Here is an 11,156-nt window from a genome sequence, read left to right as displayed (position 1 = left end):
AGATCCTCCGAGAAGCCCTTCAAAATCAAAAGTTTTGATCCAAACAACTCTTTAGGAGCTTAATTGAGCTGAGCTGAGATGAGCTGAACTGAAATGAATATTTTATAAGAGAAGGAAATTAGGAGCTGAACTGAACTGAAATGAGCTGAAATGAACTGAACTGAATTTCAACGTAAGAGAACAGGCCCTAATCCTACATACTAATAAACTTCCGTTAAATCCTCGTCCGTATAATGCTATATCCTTGGCCTGCCTGCAGAAATATGGAAATAAGATGGTTCTTTCTCCTATCTTGTTTTGTGCTGAGTTCAAAAATAAAAGAAATATTCTCGAAAGCATAATCAAGTTTTATTCTGCTTATAGACTCGGAATTTACTCTAAAACCTAATGCAAGCATCAAATCTTTATTTCACTCAACTCTATCTATGAGTTAAAACAAGCATAATTCAACATATTACATCCTAAAGATAATCAAAAGGCTCTGTTTATAACAGCAGAAGTATCGAGTCAATCGATGCTGATTTCCACACACTTGTTAGAATTTGACTATGGAAGGAATGGGAAAGACAGAAATCAAAAAGAATTGAGAAATTCGCCGCCCATGAGCATCTTATTACAAGGTCTCTGACGGCATAGGTGAAAATCAGAGCATCAAATAATGATAATATCCACAATATACATGTGCTATTTTGAATTAGTTACAGGCATTGAGGAAATTCGGAACCCACCAGTAAAGTCATATCGTCATGACATTCACTACATGTGTTTGGTTAGGTAACCCAGATTTCAACATTCCAGCAAGCTTGCCTAGTTGCCTACAGAGGAGAAATCTTCTACCATACAATGTTTGTAAGACAATGCAATTTTGTTGCTTCTACAGGAAAGTTTAAGACAAACCTGCATGAGAAAATGGCAAATGAATCACCTATCAGACTATTGGAGAGCATAGTGGCTTGTTTGAGAAAAAAGCTTGCAAGTTTCCTTTCACATGTTCGTATAAATCATGGTAGGCATCGTCTGTGCAAGCAGCTAGATGAGGTGATAGCACAACGTTGTCTAATGCCAATAGCTCTTTCGGCACAATAGGCTCATTCTCAAACACGTCCAGCCCAGCACCTGCTATTTGGCCTTCCAATAAGAATTTCACCAGCTCTTTCTCATCAACTACCGACCCACGAGAAATATTGATGACAACTCCTTCCTTTCCCAATGCCAATAGTACTTCCCTGTTTATCATATGCCTCGTTTCATCAGTTAATGGACAGCATATTACAAGAACATCACTGTTAGCTGCCAATTCATGGATGTCTGGATAAAATGAGTATGGTACAGAAGGCTTCTTTTTCCTAGAGGTGTACAATATCCTGCAATTAAAGCCCGCAAGTCTTTTTGCAATCCTGGAGCCAATGCTTCCCAAACCAACGATCCCTATCTTCCTGCATCCGAGCTGAAACCAGATGACGCAAACAGCAACAACATTAGGGAAGAAAGGACGGGTGAAGCTAGATGAAAATAGTGACTTGCTAATTAGGATGCTGTGAAAGTTAGAGTGATAAGAGTAACATCAAAGCTCAATACAGGCCATGCATAAAATTGTAATGGATGATTATCTGAACGAAAGCTACACGAAGGCTATGGGAATTGGAATTAAAGATGACATGGTAAATGAAAACCGTGCATAACTTGTTGGGGTTCTACTGTTCTCTACCTTCTCTTCTACCTTTCAAAAAGAAACGGTAGGCTTATGAATGGCAGTTAGCTGTGTAGTCATGTATAATTGTATTTATACAACTGAGAGTCTGCTGAGATATGAAAAGAAAATTTAACTTTGTTTCAAACACTTCTAACACCCCAGCATCCCAGCCAAAATTTCAAATTAGCAACCCAAAGTTCAATGATTTATTCTTTTACATTACACAAAAGTTGGGTAATTTAACAAGATATATGACAATTTTTCTAAATTTACAAGTATTCTTCATTTCTTCATATATTATTCGCAAGACAAATTTGCAAAGACAACTAGACAGGTAATCCCTTCAAAGATTATACATACTGGGAAAAAAAAACATTGATCATATTAGAATCATTATGATATTCATCAGTACTTAAAAATCAAAATGAAGTGAATATATTTCCACAAGTAAAGTTTGAATTGATCATTTTATAAGACACATTAGTTGAATTGAGTTGACTTTGGATCAATTAGGTTGACTAGTTGAGTAGGGGTCAGGTTAAACCCATGGATTAGGCGCCAAATGTATAATTCAGTTAAAACTTGGATCATGCTCAAACTAGTGTTCTGGGTTGATAATATTAATCAGAGATTATTAGTCATATCAATTTTCAGGTAGGGTTAGCTACAATTCGGTCAATTAAACTGAAATTATTGTCATTGCCTAACAAAATACAAAGAATTCATTCAAAAATTATTTCCAATGCCATCAATAAACATAAGTTAATAACAATTGAGTACAAATAAAAACTAGGGTTTTGAATTTGCATATTACCCGATTACCCAACGGAAATGCACCAGAAACGCTCCAATTTCCGCGGCGAACGTAACGATCAGCGGCAGAAATCTTCCGGAGAACGTCAATTAGTAGACCAACGGAAGAATCAGCACAATCAGTGGAGAAAACGTCGGCGGCATTAGCGACGGAAATGCGACGGCGGCGGCATTCGTCAAGGTCGATGAAGTCGACACCAATGGTGGAGGTGACGATACAACGGAGGGAAGGTAAGTGGTCGAGAATGTCGGCGGCGGTGATTCGAGGGCCGAGGCTGGTGACGAACATGGCGGTGACATCGTCGGAGGAGTTCTCGGCGGCGAGGAATTCCGGGAGAGAGAGTTGGGATTCGAAGGATTTGAGGAAGTTGAAATGGTGAGAGAATTGGGATTCGAAGCGGTGGTAGATTGGTGGTGGGGGTTTTAGGAGAAGCACTTTTGGTAGGTTTTTGGGGTTTGAATTGTGGGGTTTTGGGGTGGTTGTGTCCGCCATTGATGCAGGGGAGTGAGACGTGTGTTTCAGGGTGATGTTCATTTTGGACTTTAGTACTGTATATAGACTAGGACGATTAGGTCTTAGGTGGTATGTTGTTGGTTATATTACGACTTTACCACTTAAAGCCTGTTTTGATTTACTGAACCGAGCTGAATTTAATTGTTTATGAGAATAGAAAATTAGGAACTGAACTGAACTGCTCATGAGAAAAAAAAAAAAATGTTGATGTCTTAAAAACATCAATCTCTGATTAAATCACAATCACTTTCTCAATCAAAGAAGATATTAAGCGATGGAAACTAATTTAGGTACTTCTTGTGAATAGAGCATTTAAAACCGCACTATGTGAATGAGAGTGTATAAGTGTATTGCCTGCAGCTTTACATCATTTAAGACTCACTTTGTATTGCTTGCAGCATTACTTTTAACAACAAAAAAACTCAGAATAAAACTTCAGCGATTTAACATGCTTTTCTGATTTTCAACAGCAAATCTAATAAACATACTTTAGGAATATGGTTGTTTGGTTGAACATAGTTACATAGAGCATTCAAATAAATTAAAACTCCATCAATCCAAATTTGAACCTTGAAAACAACTTACTCCCCTGCTTCATATACATTTCTTCCTCTGCGAAAGCCGAGCGTGCAGGCTTCAAACTCAGAAATTAACTATTGTAATGCTGAGGTCGTTATTCAAGACTCTTGGTTTTATGACAATATTTTCATGAACTCTCTACCATCTTCATATCTTACTAACAGAGGAAGAACCTTCTGTATTTGGCTTGAGTATGACCCTGAAACAAGGTCTTAGCCTCTTAGGAATCATCCATCCATGACCGGAGAAAGTAATGGTTTGTTTGAAAAGAAAGCTTGGAGATTTCCTTTTGCAAGCTCAAAAACATCACGAAATGACTCGTGAGTTAAATAGGCTGCATGAGGTGACAGAACAACATTGTCCATTGCAAGCAGCTCTTTCGGCACATTAGGCTCTTTCTCAAAAACATCCAATCCAGCACCAGCTATCTTACCTTCAACTAAAAACCTCACCAGTTCATTTTCGTCTATTATAGGCCCTCGAGCAATATTAATGATGACACCTTCCTTCCCTAATGCTGTTAGCACTTCTTTGTTTATCATATGCCTGGTTTCATCAGTTAAGGCACAACTTAAAATCAGGGCATCACTGTTAGCTGCTAACTCGTGAATATCTGAGTAGTAAGGGTATGAAACAGATGGTTTCTCTTTTCTTGAGTTGTACAGAATTTTGCAGCCAAGAGCCTCCAATCTTTTCGCAATTCTACAGCCTATGCTTCCCAATCCGACAACTCCTATCTTCTTCCCTTTTAACTGCATGTTTAATTGTAATTAATATATGCAACACAACAAGCTAAAAATCTCAGATACTTCAAAAATATACATGAAAATTCAAATAGCGTGCTGTCTTATTTGATTCATCTCGATATATATAATATATTCTACAAACAAAAAATGTATGCAGGACTGTAGGAGTTTTTTTGCAAATGCCTTGACTTTTAAAATGTATGAATTGCAGACAAAAAGTGTTAGATTAAGATGATATTACCCTATGACCCAAACAATACAGTCCATCAGTAGAACACCAATCACCTCGTCGCACAAACCGATCACCAGCAGACACCTTATGAAGAAGATTGATAAAAAGAGCTACTGCAAAGTTGGCACAATCATCAGAGTAAGCATCATCAGCATAGGATACAGCAATACCACGGCGACCACACTCTTCAAGGTCAATATGGTTGAGGCCAGCAGTGATGGTAATAAACGGAGGTTAGGAAGGTGATCAAGTACGTCAGCAGCGGTAATGGGAACGTGCCACCAATGAGCATGGCAGTGACACCAGCAGAGTTTGCAGCAGCGAGGGATTCAGGCAGGGGAAGAGGGGAGTCATAGGCCAAATGAAGTAACATTGCTTAGAAAATTCGGCCTCGAAAAGGAAGAAGAAATGTAATGGATTGAGAATGAGGACCTTAGGAAGATTTTCCGGCTGAAGTTTTCCAGTGATCTCCATTGGGATATTTGATAAAGATGATATTTTGTGGGATGGGAATATGGGATGTGAGTATGTGACAAAGTTGCTTTTATTTATATAATAGAGGGTTTGTCACAGTTTAGAGTTGTGCAAATGTGCAATAAGCCAAAAATTATTAAATCTACCTAGTATAAATTTGTTATCTTTTGGATTTATAATTAATTCAGTGAACTTGTAAATCCTAGGGACAAATCACAAATAATAGAATATGAAGAGTGAAGAAGACTATAATGTACAAGTATTACTTTCAAATTTCAATTATTCTATAAGTAGCTTACTTCCGGACACATGAGAGTTGCAAAGAGTACGTACATGAATGATCAATCTAGTCAAATAACTAAAATTAGTCGTCAAAATTAGCTATTACTAATATTAGGTTAAATAACTAAAATTAGTCGTCAAAACCAGCTATTACTCTGTATTAATTATGTAGTACAAATAATCACCAAACATTTACGCTTTGTTTGGATAGCAAAGAAGGAAGGAAAAGAAGGGAAGGGAAAAATGGAGGAAGGGAAGGGAAAAGAAAGGGAGGGGGAGGTGAGCTCCATTTTCCCTCCAAATCTCTACAATTTTGGAGAGATTATGGTTATTATAGAGAGAGGGAAAATGGATCCTCTTTCTCCTTCCCCTTCCTTCCCCCAATCTTTTACCCAAACAAGAGATTTTGTCCCCCTTCATTTCTCTTCTCTTCTTTTCCTTCCATTTCTTCCTATCCAAACAAAGTGTTAGGGTCTATTCACATTTACCTAGTTTCAGCTCTAATCAGTTCAGTTCAGTTCAGCTCCAATCAAGTCAGTTCAGTTCAGCTCCTAATTTCCCACTCTCATATAATATTCATTTCACCTTAGCTCAGTTCACTTCAATTCAGCTCCAATCATTTCAGATTATTTCATTTCACTTCGGCTCTAATTAGTTTAGTTCATAATTCTATGTATCAACAATCATCATATTATAATCGTTAGTCAATAATCATCCATCATTCATTTTTTTTTTTAATATTAGTTCCAAACATCCCAAAGACCAAAGTCAATTATTTATGCAAAACATATTTTTTTGCACAATTATTTATGTATCAATAATCATCCATCATTCATTTTTTATAATTCTATGTATCAACAATCATCATATGGAGCAAGTGAATAATAATCACAATTCACAGTAAAAAAGAATACAGAAAGAGGAATCAAAGTTAAAAAGATGAAATTACCCGATTACCCAAGCAATATTCCCTCTTATCAGTCCAACCACCTCTTCGCAAAAACCCATCACCGGCAGTTACTTTCCGAAGCACATCAATCAAAAGAGCCACCGCATGATCAGCGCAGTCAACGGAGTAAGAATCTCCGGCGGAAGCGACGGCGATACCACGGCGGCGACACTCAGGGAGGTCGATCTGATTAAGTCCAGCAGTGGTGGTGACGATGCAACGGAGGTTTGGGATGTAATCGAAGACGTCACGTGCATTCAGAGGGACGTGTCCACTGGCGAGTAAGGCGGTGATTCCGGCGGAGTTTGCGGCGGCGAGGAAGTTTGGGAGCGGAAGAGGTGAATCGGAAGCTTTGATGAAGTTGAAGTGTTGGGAGAATTCGGATTCGTGGACGGTAAAGGCTGGTGGTGGTTTGATTATGAGGACTTTTTGTAGTGGTGGTTTGGCGTCGACCGACATTGATGAGAGAAAAATGTAATGGTGAAAGGAAGGTTGGTTTTGTTTGTGGATTTAATTTAATTCACAATTCTGTTGGTTCTGGGTAAATGATTTGGTTAATTAGTTAGGTCGGAGTACGGACATATAATTATTTTATAATCCCCTCTCAATTGTTGTTGTGGGGAATCGAACACGAGTCCTTCATCAGTTCGATTCCTTCACCAAATGTAGTCTCAATCACCACTACACCAACATTCAATTGGTATTACTTTCTCCGTTATTTTATTATTGCCCACTTGTCTTTTAGGAAGTTTCACAAATATTGCACCATTTTCTTTTTAGGAAAAAAATTATTTGTGTTCACACTATAAATACCCAACATACCCTTGTTGTTTCACACTTACTTTTTAGTTTATTAATATGTCAAATAGGCAATTTTGTATTTTTACCTCTCTCTCTTACTTTTTTCCACTACCAAAATATTTTTACCTAACTCCTATGGTGCAATAATAAAAAAACGGAGGAAGTATTATTTTTCTCTCCTAACAACCTTATTTACACTATTTTTTATAGCATAGTTTTTCTTCTCCTACTAACAATCAAATTTACGAACTAAGAGCAAGTTTAGCCCCAAATCTTAAGACTTGGGGTGACATCATCAAATTGAGTCTCAAGATTTATACTTAAGACTTTTCCCATTTTTCTTCAAAAATCTAAAGCAAGTCTCAAGTTAAGACTTAAGATTGGGACCCACTTCACCCACTTCACTTTTATTTTTATTATCTTTTTTTTTTTTTTTACACTTTTTCTACATATAATATGTCAAATAATTAAGTTTTAGGGCTAAAGTGATAAATTTGTGTAAGTCTTAGTGAGTCTTAACAAGAATTTGATGACATCATTTTCAATGGGAACCACAAAAAATGATGTCACATTCAAGTCTTAAGACTTGGGGCTAAACTTGCTCTAATCATACTTTATATTAAAAAAATTCATCTTCCGGTCCCCACCTTATAAATTTCTAAAATTTTATACCATTCAAGTGTTGTCATTATTATGAAACAGAGAGAGTAAATCTGGTTGGATCTTATCTATTTTGACACCTCTACCTTTGGAGAGGTTGTTATGGAGTATATACAACCTGGTGTACAGTGTACTCTACACCCATGAGATTGTTTTTCATTTTATCATCAAATAAAGAGCAAAAATTAACCTTAAATTAGTTAGGTTACAGCCGGGTGTATATAACAAATTATACTACCTTCGAGATCTAACTTTGGTTTTTTAGCGATCCATGTGAATATGTGATTCCACTTTTGTGTTATATTCTTTGATTTATTTTCCTCCACACAATTTGTGTTTCATGTTGATTAAAGTATAAAACTTGTATAAAATCAAAGTTGACACATATTCCTTTTTTGGAAGTTTATTTTTACTCGTACTTGACACATATTGCTCTTTAGAAAGTTTATTTTTAGTTGACACGTTTCTTTTTTAGCAAAGTTCTATACCTTATTTTTTAAGTGTACCCCACTTGCTTTATTACTCTCTCTCATTCTCTCTCCTCGCTCACGTGTGGCTAATTTGAATGCGTCGACTTAATAGAAACGGAGGATATATGTCTTATTTTATTCATGTAAAAATCTAAAATTAAGTTAACGGTTGGTTTAATATATAAGTAAGTCTGTAGAAGACAAGATCTTCTTTGAATTATATCAATGTATAGTTTCAATACGCGGATTATTAGTTTTACATGTTTTAAACTAAAGGATATTGAATTGTTGCGTTTATTTTTTAATTTTTATTTTTTTAATGGAATTGTTGCATTTACTTTGAAAACAAAGCTATTATATATTTATATCCTTTAGAATTAAAACAATGGACTTCAATTTATCTCACTATCAGTATTCCTTTATAAAATACGAGTACACCGTATTAGCTAATTTTTCCATGACAAATCATATCATATAACTAATATATAAAGCTAAACTTTTAGCCAGGTGACGAGACAACGACACTTGGCGTTCCAACTTTTTGCCAAGTGTCGTGCCACGTAGGATAGAGTTATATAAAATTCAATTTGTAGGATAAAAAAGTTAGTTTAGAATTTTATTTTCAATCAACTTTGGATATAATTTTAGGATAAAATTGTTAATTTAGAGTTTTATTTTTGATAAAGTATCAATATTTCATATGTACAAATTGAATTATAATTTTATTCAAAAAATAATTAGATTATAACTCTCATAAATTATCATATAAATTTATTTTTTGTATCATAATATTTTTTTAGAGCGAAGGAATTAGTTCAGAATGTACCACATCCATGGGTTATAATATATTCTAATCAATTAAAATAATATACTTCACAATCTAATATAATTTTATTATTGTGTGTAGACCTGTTAATCTGGTCGGGTCACGAGTCATTTCAGACAGGGTCAAGAAATGTTTTTCACCAATATTATTATTATTAGTCATTACATGTCTACAAGTTTAAATCGTTACAAAAATACGTCAATTGCTAACTAATTTTGTATCAATGATATATTTTAAAATTTGACATATAGATTAAAATATATCTTAAAATTTAATAAACAACCCGGGCATCGCACGGGCACAAAACTAGTAAATAAATAATTGAAATACCATGATCTCCTATCTCGTATATTTTCCAATATAATAACAATAATTGATAACCAAATAATGAAATGGAGTAACAATATTGAGAGCACCACTTAAAATTATTTGTGACGATAAGTAGAAGCAAATTTCCGTATAGTATAGTTGTATGAAACACGTTGAATAGGGGCGTTGTGCATGAATCACGATCCTATTTGTCTCTTGAATAATTGTGTCGTGTAAAAGCTTAAATCTTGAATAATTGTGTCGTGTTAAGCTTAAAGCAGCTTTTTCTAGGGTGAGGTTAATTCATGGCAACTTGCCAAGCTCTATATACACTCAATGAGTCAATGTGGCTTCAAGCCTTAGCTTGTAGGTCCGCTGGATACATTTTCTTTCTTTTTTTTTTTTTTTTTTTTTTTTTTTTGACAGAATGGATACATTTTCTTGATCGTGCCAATACATGATTGTCATAGGCCTCCACATAACCCCACCTCTCTAATCTATTAGTTTAACGGTTGAATGGGATATTTTACGAAAATGGTTAATTTTACAAAAGTATTTTTCAAAACGGCAAGCTAATTATAGATTTTAACTCCCAAACTAGCTAATTTACTAACTTGGAAGGAATTTTTCTATTTCTTATATTCTTTGAACTGGTTTGGTTCACTTTATGGGGGTTTTTTTTAAAAAAAAAAATTCTGGTTTTATTTAGAAAAATATTTAAATTTTTGTTTTTTGTTTTTCTTTGGGAAATCATAATGCCATATTTTAAAATATCCCATTATTTTGAACAATAACATTCAACATAGTATATTTGCAACATGGTTTCAAAAAATAGTATATTTGCAACAATTCTCAATTTTTAAAAAAGTTACACAAAATAAACAATCAGTCAAAATTGATCCAAACTTCCGGTCAACAACAACAAAAAAAAAATAACAAATAAAGATAAAAATATATTAAGGTCTTAAGGCCCAAAGTTTCTAATGCACTTAGGGCATGTTCTCTTACGTTGAAATTCATTTCAGTTCAGTTCAGCTCCTAATTTCCTTCTCTTATAAAATATTCATTTCAGTTTAGTTCAGTTCAGCTCAATTCAGTTCAGTTCAGTTCAGTTCAGTCAATGAGAACAAACCCTTATTTACATGAGAAAAAGGTGCATTAGAATAAGATAAAAGCCTAAAATTTAAAAAGCAAGTAGAAACAATCAAGTCTTGAATATAAAATAAGTAGAGTTATACAGCTATAAACATAGAATCATTTTATTTTCTCCGAAAACAGCGAACATCAAAGCTTCTACTAAAAGATTGAAAATAAGGCACCCAAATCAAGCTCCAAATTCAAGCTAATAGTATATTTAAATTATGCATATCCCTCTAAAATACGTAGTAATAAGCTATATATATATAGCTAATAAATGTTTGTATTTTTTTGGTTTATTTAAAAAATATGTATATAAGAAAATTTAAATAAAAAAAAACATTACAAAACAAATTAACAAATGAAAAAAAAAAGTGAACCAAATCGGTTCAAAGAAAAGTAATAAATAGATAAATTAATGACCTTGTTCAATTCCTTAGTTGAAAATTTTGTATGTTTTAATGGGTTATTTTGAGGTTGATTTAATGAGTAATTTTGAATATAATAGAGATTAGTAAAAATGTTACTTAATTAGTTGAATTTTGGTATGTTTTAATGTGTAATTTTAGGTTCTTTTAATGGGTAATTGTGAATATATTAGAGAATTAGTGACCTTGCTACTAATTAGTTGTGAATAAATTAGAGAATTGTGAATAAATTAGAGAATTGTG

General features: G+C 34.2%; 2 protein-coding genes across 2 annotated transcripts; both read right to left on the bottom strand.

Moving 5' to 3' along the window:
• Positions 1-468: 468 nt before the first annotated feature.
• LOC145639518 (glyoxylate/hydroxypyruvate reductase HPR3-like) lies at positions 469-3,315 on the bottom strand. Its single transcript, XM_081690775.1, has 2 exons — positions 2,508-3,315; positions 469-1,447 (listed from the first exon to the last, which is right to left on the bottom strand). Exons 1-2 carry the CDS (start codon positions 3,039-3,041, stop codon positions 929-931), a joined length of 1,053 nt encoding a protein of 350 aa, XP_081546901.1. The 5' UTR covers positions 3,042-3,315; the 3' UTR covers positions 469-928.
• A 139-nt stretch (positions 3,316-3,454) lies between these two features.
• Positions 3,455-6,818, bottom strand: LOC145639519 (glyoxylate/hydroxypyruvate reductase HPR3-like). Its single transcript, XM_081690776.1, has 2 exons — positions 6,283-6,818; positions 3,455-4,351 (listed from the first exon to the last, which is right to left on the bottom strand). Exons 1-2 carry the CDS (start codon positions 6,739-6,741, stop codon positions 3,827-3,829), a joined length of 984 nt encoding a protein of 327 aa, XP_081546902.1. The 5' UTR covers positions 6,742-6,818; the 3' UTR covers positions 3,455-3,826.
• Between the last annotated feature and the right edge of the window lie 4,338 nt (positions 6,819-11,156).

This window comes from Chenopodium album, chromosome 7 (assembly GCF_948465745.1).
Source record: "Chenopodium album chromosome 7, dcCheAlbu1.1, whole genome shotgun sequence".
In the NCBI taxonomy this organism is placed as follows: domain Eukaryota; kingdom Viridiplantae; phylum Streptophyta; class Magnoliopsida; order Caryophyllales; family Amaranthaceae; genus Chenopodium; species Chenopodium album.
The sequence above is the reverse complement of the archived record's forward strand: the minus strand, read 5'-3'. Positions and strand labels throughout refer to the sequence as shown.